At 44.7% G+C, this 21,933-nt stretch overlaps 1 protein-coding gene across 1 annotated transcript; it reads right to left on the bottom strand.

Moving 5' to 3' along the window:
• Positions 1–13,359: 13,359 nt before the first annotated feature.
• Positions 13,360–14,208, bottom strand: LOC123408162 (transcription factor MYC2-like). The gene has a single exon (XM_045101338.1). It carries the CDS (start codon positions 14,206–14,208, stop codon positions 13,360–13,362), a length of 849 nt encoding a protein of 282 aa, XP_044957273.1.
• Between the last annotated feature and the right edge of the window lie 7,725 nt (positions 14,209–21,933).

The following is a 21,933-nucleotide window of genomic DNA, read 5'->3' as shown; positions in this document are numbered from 1 at the left end:
GACACATATTATGGTTACATAGAGGAGATATGGGAACTTGACCATGGACGTTCTTTTATGGTCCAGTAGTTTTCCGTCCAAATGGGCCAATAAGACAAGCGGCGTGGTAGAGATGGACCTGTTGTCCAGAATGACAACAGTGGATCTCAGTAATCTTGGGTACACAGACGAATCATTCGTCCTAGCTAATGATATGTCTTAGATTTTCAATGTGAAGGACATGTCTACCAAATCGATAAAAATAAAAGGTAAGGAAGCGAATACATCATACGTTAGCCAAAGCCCCATATAGTTCTTTCAAGAAAAAGAATTATCGTGGGAGTGGAGGAGAAGACAAACATGTGAGAAGATTATAATAAGTTTGATGAAATTCCTCCCTTCAAAGTGAACACTGGCCCAATCATCCTATTAAATGTGGAAGATTATCCATGGTTACGACGCAATCACAACCAAGGGACATATTCGAAGAAAAATTCTTGTAGCCAAAGATCCCACTCTAGGATGCGACCGGCTTCACCATCATCGGTTTCTCTCTAGTGAGTTTCCGGACTTATAGCTGGAAAGTCCCACTACGGACAAAACGGAGGGCATCTTTGTAAGCGTTAGGGTATACATGTATTTTGGGTGTTTCTAGGGGTTACCCTAACACAACCAAGCAAAAAGTTTCACTTCGCTACCCCCTTGTGACGTCGAAATCTTTGTAAGACCTAGGGCATTTTGGCACTTGAAACATGCTTCTTTTAATAACTATTTGTTAAGTTAAGAATTTTAAAAACTAGGAATTATTCCTATCCTTGTAGTATATAAATTATACACAATTTAAATCAACTCATTTGGTTTAGTTTTCAAGTTGTTCTGCATTTTATGAGAATTAATTTCAATTTGTAAAATGGACTCTTTCAAATAATTTCTTCAAAATGAAAACTAAAACTCCACATGTTGGCTAACATAAACATAATATAATTTGGCAAAAGAATAACAGAAAAACAGGAAGTAAAATAATTAAAACAAAGCAAAAAAGGTGTTAGACTAAAAGAGCTAAACATAATCTGCTTTTGATTAAAACACAAATTTCAAATATCCTAAAATTTCCCAAATTGAACATACCGATAAAACATGCCAATATAATAAAGCATGAAAAAGAATCACTCAAAAATCTATTTTAAACTAAAGTTATTCACAAACTAGTGATTCATACAAATTTTAAAGAATTCAAATTTAAACTATTCAAATTTGAAAACTACTAGCAGTAACAGAAAGTGTATAATTTTTGTGACCTAAAGCAAAAAGTCTATTTTAAAACTAAAGTATTACATAAAGTGTTGTACACAAAAAGAAGACCTTTAGTCCCGGTTGCAACCACCAGCCTCGACTAAAGGTTCCTTCTCCCGCGTGGAATTTAGGCCACCGAAAAGGTTGGCATTTAGTCCCGACTCATGGCTGGAGCCGGGATTAAAGGACCTTTAGTCCCGGTTCGTGGCAGCAAGTGGGTCTAAAGGTCGCTGGTATATAACTTCCACGCCTTGGTGTCTCGGTGCCACTCACCGCCCAGGAGATCAGATCGAGCCACACCGCCACCAGGTTGCCAGAGCTCCGCCCCTATGATTTACCGTCGAGCACGCCCTAACAAGCTTCAGCACACCTGCAGGCTCCCGGTGAGCACCTACATTGATCCCCTTGCTTCCTAACTCTTCTCCGATGTCATAGTCCATCGCGCCGCCATGGCCAAAGCTTGCAGCCGCAGGCAATGGCGCAGCCACAGCCAGACCTGCTACAGCTCATCTCAGCATGGGGTCATGCTCAGCACGTCCCCAAGAAGCCAAATCACGGCGCCTGCGTCCTCGCCCTCGACCTCACTCGAACGCACCACCACTGCAGTTCGTCGCCGGCATCGATTCCGGTCGCCCCAGACCCAACCACCGCCACAAATCGATGCAGCACGCCACGATCATTCGAATGTGACCCCTCACGCGTGATTTGGTGGCCTGTAGCCATTTTCCTACGGAGCCCGAGCCACTCCGCCGCAGTTTTGGCTTGCCGGAGTTATTCTATGGAAGACGACATACTAGCTCTAGTGGCATGGCACACAATTAGTAAACCTAAGAGTGAAGGAGGATTGGGAGTCATGGATATATACACACAAAACAAGACTCTGCTCATGAAAAATCTTCATATATTCTTCAATAGGCATGACATACGGTGGGTTCACTTGATTTGGCAGACATATTATAGTAATGTGAAACTTCCAGGAGATCATAAGGTGGGTTCTTTCTGGTGGAGATCAAACATAGTTCCATCATATATACTCTTTTGCCAAAAACCGAAACTTAAATGTCCATTAAGCGATCAACACTGAATATCGTCAAGATCTTTTTATCTCCCACTGACTACTCAAGCATATGAGGAATTCTTGGAAATGGAAAATATAGGTATCACTCTAAGACAGACTCGTTACTTGGACTTAGTGGACACATGGAGCTATATATGGGGAGACGAATTCTACTATTCCATCCAAGCTTACAATGTGTTCATTGGGTAGAAGCAAACTCCACCACACTTCGGTTGGATCTGGAAGAGCTCTTGCCAACGAAAACACAAAGTATTTTTTTGGATGTTGTTGCATGATAGAATCAATACAAGGAATTTGTTAAGAAGAAGATATTTGAGCTTGAAGCATACAATTCTGCAGTGAGGGGCTGTCAACAGGAAGAAACCCTACATCATCTTTTTTGGGCATGCCCTTTTGCCATTTAATGCTGAGATTTTATCTGTCCCACAAGATCACATAACTTGTTAGTGTTAGAAGCTTACCAAGATCTAAAGGACAAGCTGAACTACCCCTTCTTTATGGAGATTATCATTCTAGTGTCATGGGCTATTTGGATATCAAGGAACAATAAAATCTTTGAGAATATAACTCCTTCATTTCGGGGCTGGAAATTTATCTTCGTGGAGGAGCTCAAGCTGTTAAAATACAGGATGAAGAGAAACCATATCCATCAGTTCTCCACTTGGCTGGAAGCCTTGTTGTAATCCTATGAGGAGTAGCTTAGCTTTCGCTTTTCTCTTTTAGCTTTCTTAGTCTCCTTCTGTTCGTGTTGTAAATCTTGTTGTTTCTCTTTCTTTCCTTTTTTTTCTTTCTTTCCTCTCCCTTTCTAGTTGTTTGGGCTTACCTCAAGTCTTCCAGACTGCTTCTGGTTCTCTGTTTAATTTAAATAAAGTCTTCAATGGACTGGTGCAAGCATCTCGGAGTTGGAATATATATACTTTGATGAGATGATCAAAGATTTTGGGTTTGTACAAGGTTTATGAGAAACTTGTATTTCCAAAGAAGTGAGTGGGAGCACTGTAGAATTTCTGATAAGTATATGTGGTTGACATATTGTGGATCAGAAGTGATGTAGAATCTCTGTAAAGCATATAAGGTTGTTTGAAAGGAGTTTTCAACGGAATACCTGGATTGCGCTACTTGAACGTTGAGCATCAAAGATCTATGGAGATAGATCAAAAGCGCTTAATGAAAGTTTCAATAAAATGCATGCCTTGACAAGTTTTTGAAGGAGTTCAAAATAGATCAGCGAAGAAAGAGTTCTTGGTTGCGTTGTGAGGTGTGAATTTGAGTAAGACTCAAAACCCGACCACGGCAGAATAAAGAGAATAGACGAAGGTCGTCTTCTATGCCTTAGCCGTAGAATCTAAAGTATGCCATGCTGTGTACCGCACCTGATGTGTGCCTTGACTCAAAGTATGTTGAGAGGTACAGAGAGTGATCCATGATTGAATCACTAGCAGCGGTCAAAATTTACCCTTAGTAACTAATGGACTAAGGAATTTTTCTCGATTATGGAGGTGGTTAAGGAGTTCGTCGTAAAGGGTTACGTCGATGCAAGCTTTGACACTAATCCGAATAACTATGAGTAGTGAAACGGATTTGTATAGTAGAGTAGATATTTGGAGCATTTCCGAATAGCACGTAGTAGCAGCATCTATAAGATGACATAAAGATTTGTAAAGAACGCACGGATCTGAAAGTTTCAGAACCGTTGACTAAAACCTCTCTCACGAGCAAGACGTGATCAGACCCCATATGGGTGTTGGATTCGTTGGAATCACATGGTGATGTGAACTAGATTATTGACTCTAGTGCAAGTGGGAGACTGTTGGAAATATGCCCTAGAGGCAATAATAAATTAGTTATTATTATATTTCTTAGTTCATGATAATCGTTTATTATCCATGCTATAATTGTATTGATTGGAAACACAATACTTGTGTGGATACATAGACAAAACACTGTCCCTAGTAAGCCTCTAGTTGACTAGCTCGTTGATCAAAGATGGTCAAGGTTTCCTGGCCATAGGCAAGTGTTGTCACTTGATAACGGGATCACATCACTAGGAGAATCATGTGATGGACTAGACCCAAACTAATAGACGTAGCATGTTGATCGTGTCATTTTGTTGCTACTGTTTTCTGCGTGTCAAGTATTTGTTCCTATGACCATGAGATCATATAACTCACGGACACCGGAGGAATGCTTTGTGTGTATCAAACGTCGCAACGTAACTGGGTGACTATAAAGATGCTCTACAGGTATCTCCGAAGGTGTTCGTTGAGTTAGTATGTATCAAGACTGGGATTTGTCACTCCGTGTGACGGAGAGGTATCTCGGGGCCCACTCGGTAATACAACATCACACACAAGCCTTGCAAGCAATGTAACTTAATGTAAGTTGCGGGATCTTGTATTACGGAACGAGTAAAGAGACTTGCCGGTAAACGAGATTGAAATAGGTATGCGGATGCTAACGATCGAATCTCGGGCAAGTAACATACCGAAGGACAAAGGGAATGACATACGGGATTATATGAATCCTTGGCACTGAGGTTCAAACGAGAAGATCTTCGTAGAATATGTAGGATCCAATATGGGCATCCAGGTCCCGCTATTGGATATTGACCGAGGAGTCTCTCGGGTCATGTCTACATAGTTCTCGAACCCGCAGGGTCTGCACACTTAAGGTTCGACGTTGTTTTATGCGTATTTGAGTTATATGGTTGGTTACCGAATGTTGTTCGGAGTCCCGGATGAGATCACGGACGTCACGAGGATTTCCGGAATGGTCCGGAAACGAAGATTGATATATAGGATGACCTCATTTGGTTACCGGATGGTTTTCGTGCATTACCGGAAAAGTTTCGGGCTCATCGGTAGTGTACCGGGAGTGCCGGGAGGGGTGTCGGGGACCATCGGGAGGGGTGTCACGCCCCAAGGGGTCTCATGGGCTATGGGAAGAGATAAACCAGCCCCTAGTGGGCTGGAATAAGTTCCCACTAAGGCCCATAAGGTTTGAGAAGGAAAAAACACAAGGTGGAAAGAGTTTCCAAGTGGGAAGGTGGAATCCTACTCCAAGTAGGATTGGAGTAGGACTCCTCCACCTCCAATTTCGGCCAAACCTTTAGGTTTTGAGGCTGCCTCCTCCCCTCCCTCCCACCTATATATACGGAGGTTTTAGGGCTGATTTGAGACGACTTTTCCACGGCAGCCCGACCACATACCTCCACGGTTTTTCCTCTAGATCGCGTTTCTGCGGAGCTCGGGCGGAGCCCTGCTGAGACAAGGTCATCACCAACCTCCGGAGCGCCGTCACGCTGCCGGAGAACTCTTCTACCTCTCCGTCTCTCTTGCTGGATCAAGAAGGCCGAGATCATCGTCGAGCTGTACGTGTGATGAACGCGGAGGTGCCGTCCGTTCGGTACTAGATCGTGGGACTGATCGCGGGATTGTTCGCGGGGCGGATCGAGGGACGTGAGGACGTTCCACTACATCAACCGCGTTCTCTAAACGCTTCTGCTGTACGGTCTACAACGGTACGTAGATCACTCATCCCCTCTCGTAGATGGACATCACCATGATAGGTCTTCGTGCGCGTAGGAAAATTTTTGTTTCCCATGCGACGTTCCCCAACAGTGGCATCATGAGCTAGGTTCATGCGTAGATGTCTTCTCGAGTAGAACACAAAAGTTTTTGTGGGCGGTGATGTGCGTTTTGCTGCCCTCCTTAGTCTTTTCTTGATTCCGCGGTATTATTGGATTGAAGCGGCTTGGACCGACATTAGTCGTACGCTTACGAGAGACTGGTTTCATCGTTACGAGTAACCCCCTTTGCTCAAAGATGACTGGCAAGTGTCGGTTTCTCCAACTTTAGTTGAATCGGATTTGACCGAGGAGGTCCTTGGATGAGGTTAAATAGCAAATCATATATCTCCGTTGTGGTGTTTGCGTAAGTAAGATGCGATCCTACTAGATACCCATGGTCACCACGTAAAACATGCAACAACAAAATTAGAGGACGTCTAACTTGTTTTTGCAGGGTATGCTTGTGATGTGATATGGCCAATGATGTGATGTGATATATTGGATGTATGAGATGATCATGTTGTAATAGAAATATCGACTTGCACGTCGATGGTACGGCAACCGGCAGGAGCCATAGGGTTGTCTTTATACTAACGTTTGTGCTTGCAGATGCGTTTACTATTTTGCTAGGATGTAGCTTTAGTAGTAATAGCATGAGTAGCACGACAACCCCGATGGCAACACGTTGATGGATGATCATGGTGTGGCGCCGGTGACAAGAAGATCGTGCCGGTGCTTTGGTGATGGAGATCAAGAAGCACGTGATGATGGCCATATCATGTCACTTATGAATTGCATGTGATGTTAATCCTTTTATGCACCTTATTTTGCTTAGAACGACGGTAGCATTATGAGGTGATCTCTCACTAAAATTTCAAGACGAAATTGTGTTCTCCCCGACTGTGCACCGTTGCTACAGTTCGTCGTTTCGAGACACCACGTGATGATCGGGTGTGATAGACTCAACGTTCACATACAACGGGTGCAAAACAGTTGTGCACGCGGAACACTCGGGTTAAGCTTGACGAGCCTAGCATGTGCAGACATGGCCTCGGAACACATGAGACCGAAAGGTCGAGCATGAATCGTATAGTTGATATGATTAGCATAGAGATGCTTACCACTGAAACTATTCTCGACTCACGTGATGATCGGACTTGAGATAGTGGATTTGGATCATGTAGCACTCAAATGACTAGAGAGATGTACTTTTTGAGTGGGAGTTCTTAAGTAATATGATTAATTGAACTAATTGTCATGAACATAGTCTAATAGTCTTTGCGAATTGCGATGTAGCTTGCGCTATAGCTCTACTGTTTTTATATGTTCCTAGAGAAAATTTAGTTGAAAGTTGATAGTAGCAAACTTTGCAGACTGAGTCTGTAAAACCGAGGATTGTCCTCGTTGTTGCACAGAAGGCTTATGTCCTTAATGCACCACTCGGTGTGCTGCACCTCGAGCGTCGTCTGTGGATGCTGTGAACATCCGACATACACGTTTCTGATGACTACACGATAGTTCAGTACAAAAATACTTAATGGCTTAGAAGCAAGGCGCCGAAAACGTTGTAAAACGTCATGGAACATAAGTGATGTTCTAAAGAGATGAAATTGTGATTTCATGCTTGTGCCCTTGTTAAGAGGTACGAGACCTCCGACAAGATTCTTTGTCCACAAAGTAAAAGAGCAAGGCTCAATCGTTGAGCATGTGCTCAGATTGTCTGAGTACGACAATCGCTTGAATCAAGTGGGAGTTAATCTTCCAGATGAGATAGTGATAGTTCTCCAAAGTCACTGCCACCAAGCTGTGAGAGCTTCGTGATGAACTATAACATATCAAGGATACATACAATGATCCTTGAGCGATTCGCGATGTTTGACACTGCGAAAGTAGAAATCAAGAAGGAGCATCAATAGTTGATGGTTTGTAAAACCACTAAGTTTCAAGAAAGGCAAGGGCTAGAAGGGATACTTCGTGAAACGGCAAAACAGTTGCTGCACTAATGAAGAGACCCAAGATTAAACCCAAACCCGAGACTAAGTGCTTCTATAATGAGGGAAACAGTCACTGAGGCGGAGCAACTCTAGATACTTGGTAGATAAGAAGGCTGGCAAAAGTCGAAAGAAGTGCATTTGATATACATGATGTTGATGTGTACTTTACTAGTACTCCTAGTAGCATGAGGGTATTGGATACCGGTTCGGTTGCTAAGTGATTAGTAGCACGAAATGTAAGCTACGGCATAAACGGAGACTAGCTAAAGGCGAGGTGACGATGCGTGTTGGAAGTGTTTCCAAGGTTGATATGATCAAACGTCGCACGCTCCCTCTACCATCGGGATTGGTGTTAAACCTAAATAATTGTTATTTGGTGCTTGCGTTAAGCATGAACATGATTGGATCGTGTTTATTGCAATACGATTATTCATTTAAAGAGAATAATGGTTACTCTATTTTCTTGAATAATCACCTTCAATGGTTTATTGAATCTCGATCGTAGTGTTACACATGTTCATGATATTGGTGCCAAAAGAAACGAGTTGATGATGATAGTACCACTTACTTGTGGCACTGCCGCTTGAGTCATGTTACTATGAATTGCATGAAGAGGCTCCATGCTGATGGATCTTTGTACTCACCTGATTTCGAATCACCAGTGACATGCAAATCATACCACATGAGCAAGGCCTTGTTTTCATTGAGATGAAATAAGATAGTAACTTGTTGGAAGTGATACATTTTGATGTATGCAGTCCAATGGGTGCTGAGGCACGCAGTGGATATCATTATGTTCTTACTTCACTGACGATTTGAGTAGATACAGGAGTATTTACTTAATGAATCACAAGTCTGAAATGTTGAAAAGTTCAATTCCGTTTCAGAGTGAAGTTCGTCGTAACAAGAGGATAAACTGTCTATGATATGATCATGGAAATGAATATCTGAGTTGCGAGTTTTGGTACACAGTTAAGACAATGTGGAAATTGTTTCGCAGTTCATGCCACCTGGAACATCATAGTGTGATGATGTGTCTGAACGTCATAGCCACGCACTATTTGGTATGGTGCATACTATGATGTCTCTTATCAAATTACCACTATCATTTATGGGTTATGCATTAGAGACAACCACACTCACTTTAAATAGGGCACCGCGTATTTCCGTTGAGATGACACAGTATAGACTGAGGTTTAGAGAAATCTAAACTGTCGTTTCTTGAAAGTTTGGGGTTTCGACACTTGTGTGAAAAAGTTTCAGTCTGATAAGCTCGAACCCAAAGCGGATAAATGCATCTTCATAGGATATTCAAAACAGTTGGGTACATCTCCTATCTCAGATCCGAAAGCAAAGTGTTTGTTTCTAGAAACGGATCCTTTCTCGAGGAAAGGTTTCTCTCGAAAGAATTGAGTGGGAGGGTAGTAGAACTTGATGAGGTTATTTAACCATCACTTCAACCAGTGTGTAGCAGGGCGCAGGAAGTTGTTCCTGTGGCGCCTACACCAATTGAAGTGGAAGCTGATGATGGTGATCATTGAGCTTCGAATCAAGTTACTACAAACCTCGTAGGTCGACATGGTCGCGTACTGCTGCAGAGTAGTACGGTAACCCTGTCTTGGAGGTCATGTTGTTGAGCAACAGTGAACCTACGAGTTATGGAGAAAGCGATGGTGGGCCCAGATTCCGACAAATGGCTGGAAGCCATGAAATCCGAGAGAGGATCCATGCATGAAAACAAAGTGTAGACTTTGAAAGAACTACTTGATGGTCATAAGACTATTGAGTAAAGATGGATCTTTAAAAGAAGACAGACGATGATGGTGATAAGTCACTATTAAGAAAAGCTCGACTTGTCGCAAAGATGTTTTCGACAAGATCAAACAGTTGACTATGATGAGACTTTCTCACTCGTAGTGATGCTAAAAGTCTGTTAGAATTATGTTAGTTGTTGATGCATTATTTATGAAATATTGCACGTAGGATGTCAAAACATTGTTTTCTCGATGGTTTACTTGAGCGAACATTGTATGTGATACAACCAGAAGGTTTTGTCGATCCTAAAGATACTAGCAAGTATGCAAGCTCCAGTGATCCTTCAATGGACTGGTGCAAGCATCTCGGAGTTGGAATATATATACTTTGATGAGATGATCAAAGATTTTGGGTTTGTACAAGGTTTATGAGAAACTTGTATTTCCAAAGAAGTGAGTGGGAGCACTGTAGAATTTCTGATAAGTATATGTGGTTGACATATTGTGGATCAGAAGTGATGTAGAATCTCTGTAAAGCATATAAGGTTGTTTGAAAGGAGTTTTCAACGGAATACCTGGATTGCGCTACTTGAACGTTGAGCATCAAAGATCTATGGAGATAGATCAAAAGCGCTTAATGAAAGTTTCAATAAAATGCATGCCTTGACAAGTTTTTGAAGGAGTTCAAAATAGATCAGCGAAGAAAGAGTTCTTGGTTGCGTTGTGAGGTGTGAATTTGAGTAAGACTCAAAACCCGACCACGGCAGAATAAAGAGAATAGACGAAGGTCGTCTTCTATGCCTTAGCCATAGAATCTAAAGTATGCCATGCTGTGTACCGCACCTGATGTGTGCCTTGACTCAAAGTATGTTGAGAGGTACAGAGAGTGATCCATGATTGAATCACTAGCAGCGGTCAAAATTTACCCTTAGTAACTAATGGACTAAGGAATTTTTCTCGATTATGGAGGTGGTTAAGGAGTTCGTCGTAAAGGGTTACGTCGATGCAAGCTTTGACACTAATCCGAATAACTATGAGTAGTGAAACGGATTTGTATAGTAGAGTAGATATTTGGAGCATTTCCGAATAGCACGTAGTAGCAGCATCTATAAGATGACATAAAGATTTGTAAAGAACGCACGGATCTGAAAGTTTCAGAACCGTTGACTAAAACCTCTCTCACGAGCAAGACGTGATCAGACCCCATATGGGTGTTGGATTCGTTGGAATCACATGGTGATGTGAACTAGATTATTGACTCTAGTGCAAGTGGGAGACTGTTGGAAATATGCCCTAGAGGCAATAATAAATTAGTTATTATTATATTTCTTAGTTCATGATAATCGTTTATTATCCATGCTATAATTGTATTGATTGGAAACACAATACTTGTGTGGATACATAGACAAAACACTGTCCCTAGTAAGCCTCTAGTTGACTAGCTCGTTGATCAAAGATGGTCAAGGTTTCCTGGCCATAGGCAAGTGTTGTCACTTGATAACGGGATCACATCACTAGGAGAATCATGTGATGGACTAGACCCAAACTAATAGACGTAGCATGTTGATCGTGTCATTTTGTTGCTACTGTTTTCTGCGTGTCAAGTATTTGTTCCTATGACCATGAGATCATATAACTCACGGACACCGGAGGAATGCTTTGTGTGTATCAAACGTCGCAACGTAACTGGGTGACTATAAAGATGCTCTACAGGTATCTCCGAAGGTGTTCGTTGAGTTAGTATGTATCAAGACTGGGATTTGTCACTCCGTGTGACGGAGAGGTATCTCGGGGCCCACTCGGTAATACAACATCACACACAAGCCTTGCAAGCAATGTAACTTAATGTAAGTTGCGGGATCTTGTATTACGGAACGAGTAAAGAGACTTGCCGGTAAACGAGATTGAAATAGGTATGCGGATGCTAACGATCGAATCTCGGGCAAGTAACATACCGAAGGACAAAGGGAATGACATACGGGATTATATGAATCCTTGGCACTGAGGTTCAAACGAGAAGATCTTCGTAGAATATGTAGGATCCAATATGGGCATCCAGGTCCCGCTATTGGATATTGACCGAGGAGTCTCTCGGGTCATGTCTACATAGTTCTCGAACCCGCAGGGTCTGCACACTTAAGGTTCGACGTTGTTTTATGCGTATTTGAGTTATATGGTTGGTTACCGAATGTTGTTCGGAGTCCCGGATGAGATCACGGACGTCACGAGGATTTCCGGAATGGTCCGGAAACGAAGATTGATATATAGGATGACCTCATTTGGTTACCGGATGGTTTTCGTGCATTACCGGAAAAGTTTCGGGCTCATCGGTAGTGTACCGGGAGTGCCGGGAGGGGTGTCGGGGACCATCGGGAGGGGTGTCACGCCCCAAGGGGTCTCATGGGCTATGGGAAGAGATAAACCAGCCCCTAGTGGGCTGGAATAAGTTCCCACTAAGGCCCATAAGGTTTGAGAAGGAAAAAACACAAGGTGGAAAGAGTTTCCAAGTGGGAAGGTGGAATCCTACTCCAAGTAGGATTGGAGTAGGACTCCTCCACCTCCAATTTCGGCCAAACCTTTAGGTTTTGAGGCTGCCTCCTCCCCTCCCTCCCACCTATATATACGGAGGTTTTAGGGCTGATTTGAGACGACTTTTCCACGGCAGCCCGACCACATACCTCCACGGTTTTTCCTCTAGATCGCGTTTCTGCGGAGCTCGGGCGGAGCCCTGCTGAGACAAGGTCATCACCAACCTCCGGAGCGCCGTCACGCTGCCGGAGAACTCTTCTACCTCTCCGTCTCTCTTGCTGGATCAAGAAGGCCGAGATCATCGTCGAGCTGTACGTGTGCTGAACGCGGAGGTGCCGTCCGTTCGGTACTAGATCGTGGGACTGATCGCGGGATTGTTCGCGGGGCGGATCGAGGGACGTGAGGACGTTCCACTACATAAACCGCGTTCTCTAAACGCTTCTGCTGTACGGTCTACAAGGGTACGTAGATCACTCATCCCCTCTCGTAGATGGACATCACCATGATAGGTCTTCGTGCGCGTAGGAAAATTTTTGTTTCCCATGCGACGTTCCCCAACAGTTATATCTTAACTAACATAGAACCCTTACACGTGGTCATAGGCAAAAAATGGTTATATCCCAATCACATGCATGCACTACCCTAACTTATTAAATTTAGATACAACTCATAAGAAACGCATGCATTAACATGATTGTAATTTAAACTATTAATGCTCCTATGATAAGATGATAAAAAACCATACATTGGCACATGCCTAATGGATCAGGAGCGTTATGTAAAGACTTGGGAGATTTTAATTGGTGATTAACATCGACGGAGGCTCACCCTGAAATTAAGGGACGGAAGTTTTATTAGTGGGACGGGAAGTTTCGTACCATGTCTTCCTGAGTGTAGCATTTTTTTGCCAGACCGTCCCGAATGATGAATTATACTCCTTCAAATCAGCGGAAGTGTAACTTCACGTATAACTGAATAAGACGGACACTCACAGGCAAAAAAAAAAAAAAAGGACACTGGAACCAAGTGAGGTTGCTCGGATTTATTTCGTGGACACACACAGCAAAGACGGCATGGCATCGACCCTACGCCTGTCCCATGATGTACCTGTTCACGTGATACAGCAAGTGATAATTGACAAGGTAGTGCACCTCGAGCTAAGTTCTATGGCTGGGCGCTGTCCTGTAACCCCAGGAGCAGCGCGGAGTGGAGGGCGGCGCCATCATCGTGCTGCAGCGCAGCGGGCACGTCAACGACCACATCCTGCACCGTCTCGCCCGGCCTGCAGCTCACGCACGCGTGATGCACATGCAGCTCCAGTGACCGGACCGCGCCCATTAGTCGCGCTGGCGCATGCGGGACGGACCCTGCGGCCGTCGTCATACGCACCGCCGCCGCCTCCCGACCAAGCATCCGCACCTCCACTGCCTCGTTGCCGGCAAGGTGATGCTGGAAGTCGTTGCCAACGCAACAGCGGGAGGACGCGCTCTTCTCCCACCTCGCGGCGGCCGCCTGCTTGCTCTTGTCCTCCAACCGCGACAGTCGGCTGCGGAGCTCGGCGATACACGTGACCGCGTCGGCGAGGAGAGAGGCCTTGTCCATGCGGGACACGTTGGGCACGGCAGCGCGGAGGTCGCAGAAGCGACGGTTCAGCTTATGGCGCCGCTTCCGTTCCGCCTCCACGTGGCTAACGTTGGGCCGCTGGGAGCGGGTTCCCGATTTACGTCCCTGCCGCTTGGCCGCCGGCTGCGGCTTCGTGGAAGCCGGGAGGCTCACAGTTGGAAGCTCAGAGAAGTCGGAGACCGTGGAGAGCAGGGACAACTCGGGCCACAGGCGGCCCGCGTCGTCACTCTTGGCCGGAACGACGACGTCGCTGAGCAGCCACTGCTCGGGGACCTCGCAGGAGGCGAACTCGATAAACTGGTTGTGGTGCTCGACTTCAACTGTGGAGAGCTGGCAGGACGGCGGACAGACAGGGAAGGAGGAGCACGGGTTGATTAGCTCGTCGTCCATGGCTCGCCCGTTTCATAAGACCGTACGTGTCGCTCCTCGAACTCCAAAGCTCGGAGTGGCAAAAGCCTAATGAGTTACCGATAGTTATGGCCAGTATGGTCGTTTATTTATACTAGGAAACATGTCCATTGCGACGGAAGAAAAAATATATCATACGTACGTCTGTAAGCCCAATAGACGTGCCTCAATTTCTTTCACATGTTCATGTCCTCTATTATCACGTCGTTCCGTCAGTGTCATCGGTTATCCTTCTTTCCTCCCATATCAATACTGACAGCAGTATTACCCCCCCCCCCCCCCCAAATAAAACATTTGTCCTGCTAGAATTTAATCTGTATGGACCAGCCCGATAACCATTTTCTGAATTTCTAATAAATCCTATAGATGTATTTAACCCATTCGTACAGGGCAAGAGGTGGAACTAAAGTTTAGTCCCACATGGCTAATTTGATAGAAATTAGATCTCCTTAGAAGGAAGGATGTGTCCCACATGTATGAACATGAAAACAAGAGAGACATACACGTGTCGCTCCTCCTTCGCCCGCCTCACCACATAACCATTGTAACTTTCAAAATCAATATCATCCACATACACCGCCAAAATGGTGATATGGATTCATCTATGCCGGTAGAGAGATTGGTAAGCCAATTAGTCAAGGATTCAACTCCGTGTCTCAACCTCTTCATATCCTCGTGTATCAGTTTTTTCCCTTCGAATTGGCTTGTAGTTTTTGTGATGCAATAAACAAAGGGCATCATTCCAATTATCGAAGCTTGCTTCATCAAACATTCCTAGATCTGAATGATAACTAGAGGATATCTAAGTGACACACCAAGATCAGGCCGACATGGAGAATTCCTCATTGAGCTTATCATCTCATTTGAATTCGCATTCAAGTGCGTGTGCCAATTCTAGATCAAGATATGGACAATTGTGCACATTTCTACGTGAAGAGATTCTTTTTCCTCGGATTTTATTCTTCAGTTACACTTACTCTTGGCTTCTATCTTGGTAGGTTTCTTTTTTCTGGATACATATGTTGCCACCTTCCTCTCATTATGTGGTACGAATACGGAATTATTGACCCTAGTTTTGAGGTACCAGTATCTTTCCAAGAACCAACTCGCTTTTGATTTTATATGTGGGCTCCCTTTTCCTTGTGTTAAAAGTGCCAACTTCTTAGTTTTTGTACTTGAATTCGGAATTGGCAATACCTGATCCTATTTGACCTACTGTATAGATAGCCCTATTTAATGGGTCAATAGCTCGTGTGCGACACATTTGATGCGAATTGGATCCTGTGCGACACATTTGATGCAAATTGGATCATGTGCGACGTTTATCTGGCCCAAATAGCCAAAGGCCCACTCGGGCGATTAAAATGGTCGTCAACGGGAGCGAGGTTATGTTTAAGACATGTGGGTCCTACTTGGCAGATCGTCAACTTACGACCCCACTTGACAGTGCATCTACTAACGGCCCCACTTGGCAGTGCATCGGTTGATACGTGTCCCCGTGCCTGGCTTGTCTGTCTGAACCGCCCGTCTGAAGCTCTGTTGCTCCCGGCGGTGAGCCGAAGACGGCGGCGGCGCTTTTGTTTCTGCGGCGGAGCTTTCGATCTCGGCGACGGCGGCGGCTGTGGTGAGTGAATCCGGAACCCTTGTCCAGCATGTTCCCTTCTGTGTCGAGTTAGATCTCACTACAGTTCATGTTTCCCTCCTTTGTTTTTTTGGTCGATTTGATCCAGATTTGGGTGGGGCGGAGGGGGGCTAAAGGTGATGGAGCCGCCAGAGACAACAACAACGTTGACTAGGTAATTTGTGCATCCTTTCCATCCTATGCGATGCCTCGTCTACTTCCGCTAGCTCACAGTGTGCGCCATTGAAAAACAGGGCCGATGATGCTCGGACATTTGAATTCACTATCGAATTCTTTGCTTCTAAAGGGAAGCTAGGTGATGGCAGCTTGCGGGACATAGAGGGAGATACTATTGTGAAATGGGAGGTTGAATTATCAGAGATTGATCCACAAGAACTGCAGACCATGGAAGAGAAGGCCGTGAGGAATGTGGTGGCAAAAATTGGGGAGAGCATTTTTTGGGGTCCAGAGCAAGAGGTACCATTGTTATGGTTTGATAATGGAAGTGAGAGTATGTGAGAATTGAGGATGGCGAAGAGATGGTTGATGAAATCGATCGACAAAATGGCTGGACAACCAAACAAACTACATTTCGTGCAGAGCTACTTGATCTGAAAGCAGATTCTAAGGTTGGATATGTTCCCTCAAAATTGGCTGCACAAATGGTAGATGATGATTGGGCTTCAGAGAGGCAGATAATGCCCATGTGTACGGGTGAGGTGACAGTATTACATGAGGGGCCTGATGCAGATGCACAAGACGGCTTTGATGGTGTTGCAAGGGTTCTTTCTGTTGATTGGAATTCGGTTGAATTAAATGAACCAACTGATTTAGTCATTGCACCAATGGATGACAGTGAGATGGCCAAAATTTTTGCCATTCCAGTACCTGATGAAGATAAGGAAGAGAATGATGAAACTACTAGCCCGCTTACTGATATTCAAAGAGATATATGTGAAGATGTGGATGGACAGTTGATGGAAGATGTTGCAGATGATGTTGATGATGCACATGATGATGAGTTGGTAAATGTCTATGACAAGGAAAACCCTGTTATTGCAGTAGGGAAGTTGTTCCCAAACATGGATGAATTTAGAATGTGTTTCAAGACTTATGCCGTCAAACATGAGTTTGATGCCAAGACAAAGTGGACTGACATAAAAAAGTTTTATGCAAGATGCACAGGTTTTGATGGAAGTGTCAAGCCTTGGAAGTGGTACATATCTGCTAGACGCCAACCTGATGGAAGTACCATTAGGGTCAATCAAATCCCACACCAACATACTTGTATTACAAGTTCACACAGAGTATCAACCATGACATCACAGCTTTTGATTGCAGAAAAGATCACTCCTATTTTAGCGAAGAAACCAAATACTACTGCAAAGAAACTTAAAGTAGACTTGGAAAAGCAGTACCCAATTAAGGTGAAGTATAACACAGAGTGGAAGGCAAAACAAAGGGCAATGAAAGAATTATATGGTGACTGGGCAAATACATTTAGGATGCTTTATAATTTCAAAGCAGAGGTGGAGAAGAGGTCACCTGGCAGTGTTGTGGAGATAGATACTGAGGTAACAGAGGAAAGAAGAGTCCTTTTCTCATAGTTTTTTTTATGGCTTTAAAGCCTTGCATCGATGGATTCAAGGAAGGTTGTCGTCCATATTTGAGCATAGACTCATCGTTCTTGACCGGCAAGTGGAATGGTCAATTGGCAGCTTGCAATGCTTTAGATGGACACAACTGGATGTTCCCTGTTGCTATTGGCTTGTTTCAGTCAGAAACAGAGGTCTCATGGACATGGTTCATGATGCAGTTGAAGAGATGCATAGGTCCAGTGTCACCTTTGGCAGTCCACACAGATGCATGCAATGGGCTAGAAAATGCAGTCAAGAATGTGTTCCTCCATTGTGAGCAGAGAGAGTGCTTCGACCATATGTGGATGAATTTGATGAAAAAGTTCAGAGTGGAAGAATTTGGTCGCATGTGGCCAGCAGCAAGATCTTACACTAAACAGACATATTCATATCATCTTGGTAAGATGATGACAGCATGCCCTGAATTTGGTCCATGGGTCACTAGTAGAAAATGGACCTATTGTCCCGGTTCGTGAGGGCCATTTGTCCCGGTTTTTGAACCGGGACTAAAGTGTCGGTACTAATGCCCTAAACCTTTAGTCCTGGTTCTTGCATAAACCGAGACAGATGGGCCTCCACGTGGCCGGTGCGGCAAGCCCAGGCAGGAGGCCCTTTGGTCCCGGTTGGTGGCACCAACCGGGACCAATAGGCATCCACGCGTCAGCATCTCAGGTGCTGGGTTTTTGTTTTTTCTAAAGGGGGGCGGGGGAAGGGTTTGGGTGTTTTGGGGTGTTAATTTAGATGTTTCATATATTGTGTTAGCATGCTAATTAATAGAGAGAAGTGTCCTTTCTTATCTCCGTGCTTGGTCGACGCTACGTACTATACGTATAGAGAGGACTAGGAACGCTAGCTAGTTAAGCAAATGAAGGAAATAGAAGATCGTCATGAACAGATGCATACAAAGAGAAGCGATATCGACCACCTCTCCTTCTCTGAGAGATTGGTCGAACAATAAGTTCTCGTATATCTATCCGACGCTATTGTCTACATATATACAATATAAGTATCTTTTACAATATAATCTCCTAATTAAAATTAAACCCTGCAGGGTCCACATAGTATTCTCCGTCTTTAGCGATCACGTGGTCAATAAAGAATGCCGCCACTTCCTCTTGAATTCCTCGCATACGATCTGGTGCTAGGAGTTCATCTCGCATCCGAAATATCTAATTTGAAGTAGGGGGTCAATACATATATATGAATAAATGAAACGGAGCACAAATGATTAAAATAAATTTGTGAATATAATTATTTACGCACTTCATATTGTTCCTCGGAGTAGCCCCGCTCACAGGTCGTGTGGCGGATGGACTCGCAAATGTAGTATCCACAGTAATTAGTCCCTTCTTCCTGCCACAACCACTTTACAAGAAATAGAGGTCAATCAAACTGATAATTAGCAAGTATGCTAAATGGTATTGATGAAACTAGCCCTTGAATCACTAGGACATGCGTGGAACATATATGCTACTATAGTACTTACTTTCGGGTGTCTAAACTGCAGCTTCTTTGGCAGTCCCGGAGTTTTTGAGGTGAATTTACTCCAAACCCTGCCAGACAAAGAAAACAATTACTTGATATCAGGAAATGAACAAATTGAAGTTGCCGATATGGTGCGATAATGATAGATTTAACTTACTTCTCTAGAATTTCAGTCATGTCCGCGTACTTCTTGGGATCTTTTCGTTTCGATTCTAAGACGGTTAGTAGTCCCTGCTCAAGCGTAATCTCTAGGAGAATATAGTGGAACCTACGCACGCATGCATAACTCATCAATTACATTACTATAACCTCAACTAATAAGGGAAACCGAATATGCACAAGACAGTAACACTCGCTCGAAGTTGTAAGGGAAGAGTATTATAGCTTTGTTTTGATTTAATATAAACGATTGTAGCAGCTTGGCCTCGGTATCTTTGGCCTGAAATTTAACCATATATGCATCTATGAGATTTGTGTTAATGAACCCAATATCACCGATTTGTCTTTTGTTCAATTCGGCGATCTTCAATCTGCATAATATAGTGAGAATAATTAAAGATACATGCAATGAAAGAGGTGACCTATATATAGAGACTTAATGACAGAAGTACTACTACTTACAGGCAGTAGCAAGTGATAATTGACTTATCGAGGTCCTTTAGATTGAAAAACTCGAAGAACTCCTCAAATGGAACATTCAACAGATTAATTCCAACGAGGTCATGCTCCTCTTTAACTCTGAGCGTCAAAATATTCCTCCCCCCAGACTCTCTGCAGGTTTTCATATACCAATCATGGAATCTTCGCATCATCGTTGTTAGAGATTTTTCATCTTTGACGAGAGGCTTCCCGTACACGTATCTGTGTTCATCCACCTCCAAGAAATCAAAATGTACATCGCCGGGCAGGTAATGTCCAAGATCGTTATAACCGGGCACCATCACGCCCGGATGATTCGCGACGACGCTAGACACCTGGAGCGGGTGGAACGATTGGTTCGCTTGTTCGCCGAGCTGGGCAACTTTTCTCCGAGCTCGTAGTTTTGCTAACCTTTGATCACTGATAGTACTTCCCGACCGCTCCGCTTCGATAAATGACTTTGTAAGAATGCGCTCATAGTTGCCTTTCGCCGGAGACTTTGGTGGTTTCTTCAGGGCAGCCAGAGTACGCTTTGCTTTTACCGGATCTATCTTCTCCTTCGGAGGTGGATGTTTTTTTGCTTTCACCCCTTCAAAGAAGTTCTTCACTTCGGCTTCCACGATCTTCGTGATTTCCTCCTGGCTCCTCTCGTATGGTAACTTCTCTAGAGTCTTCAGAGAAGGACCGTATCTATATTGCCTGCCTCTGGCTGTACTGCTATATGCCGGAGCAGACGGAGCGGTTGCGGCTGTCTTTCCTTTCTTACGAGGCGAAGGAGAAGGACGACGCGCCGGAGGAGCTGGAGCGACGGCGGGTCTCTTCCGCCCTTGTTACGAGGCGGAGAAGGAGGAGGCAGCTGGCTGCTCAGGCGCACCGGCGCAGGCGGAGAAGGAGGCGGAGTGCCGCCATGCGCCGGAGAAGGAGGTTGAGTTCCCCGATCACTCGCTGGAGGAGGCGGAGTGCCCTGACTCACCGGAGGAGGAGGAGGAGGCGGAGGTGTCCAGTTCGGAAGGTTGATGAGCTCCTTCCGCCATAGGCAAGTAGTCTTCAGAGAAGAACCCACCCGAATCTCCCCTTCACCCATAGGGTGGTCAAGCTCAAGGTCCTCAAATCCTTCCGTTATTTGATCCACCATCACCCTAGCATATCCTTCTGGAATCGGCTGGCCGTGGTAGGTTGAGCCAGGTTCATTAGGTATAATAGAGCCAACTGCCGCCTTGACTTTAAATGTCATCCATCACGTCATAAGGTGGCAATGTTGAGACTCTGTGATAGCATCCACGGGGTAGCCCGTGAAGACAAGCTCTAGCTACTGAGTCTGCTCGGTGGAAGCCACACTTCTTCTCCGCTTAGATGGCGGGGTAGCTTCAGGGGAAGCTTCGGCAGGTCGTTTGCTGTGATCTGCTTCTCGTTCCTCTATCCCTTGTACCCTTTCATGCAGCGCTTGCAGTTGGCTATGCTCCACTTTCTTCCTCCTCTCCTGGGTTTTGTAACCCCCTGCGTCCGGAAATCCAGCGTTCCACGGAAGGGAGCCTGGCATGCCTCGTGTCCGTCCAGGGTGCTCAGGATTCCCGAGGGCCATTGTGAGATTGTCCTCTCTGTCTGGAACGAACGTCCCTTCCTGTGATGCGGCGATATAGTGCCGAAGCTTCATGACGGGTATTCGCAGTTGCTCTTTCGTCCAAACACACTTTCCTGATACAGGGTCCAATGTTCCGCCAACCTCGAAGAACCAAGTCCGGCAATGGTATAGCCATCTTAATGTCTCTGGTTCGACCCCTTTAGCAATCAGGTCATTCTCAGCCTTGTCCCACAAAGGTCGGGCTTTGAGGTAACATCTTCTTACTCTTTTCCGATGTCTTGTGGGCCACAAATGCGGGCCATTGATCTCTGATCTTCTCAAACCGGCCGGTGAATTCTGGTGTCTCTTCTTTGTCGACAAACGATTTCAGCTCATTGTTCCACCTCCTGAATAGTTCTGCCATCTTCTTAAGAGCATGAGACTTGATCAATTCCTCTTTAACTGGATTCTCTGGATCCTCCTCTGGTGGTAGGGTGAAATTTGCCTTAAGCGTTGTCCAAAGATCTTCTTTCTGCATATCGGAGACATAAGACGTCGGCACCTCAGGGTCTTCCTTCTTTGGCTTTAACCATTGCTGGATACTGATCGGGATCTTGTCCCTAACAAGAATCCCGCACTGAGCACGAAATGCAACCCTTGTCCGGATGGGTTCAATCGGCTTGCCATCGTGCGTGATTACTGTGATCTCAAACCTTTCATCCGAGCGCAACTTTTTCTTCGGGCGTCGTTTCTTTACCGAAGTT

Source organism: Hordeum vulgare, chromosome 7H, assembly GCF_904849725.1.
Source record: "Hordeum vulgare subsp. vulgare chromosome 7H, MorexV3_pseudomolecules_assembly, whole genome shotgun sequence".
NCBI classification, from domain to species: Eukaryota; Viridiplantae; Streptophyta; class Magnoliopsida; order Poales; family Poaceae; genus Hordeum; species Hordeum vulgare.
Note: the sequence above shows the minus strand (reverse complement) of the source record. Positions and strands in the feature narration are given on the sequence as shown.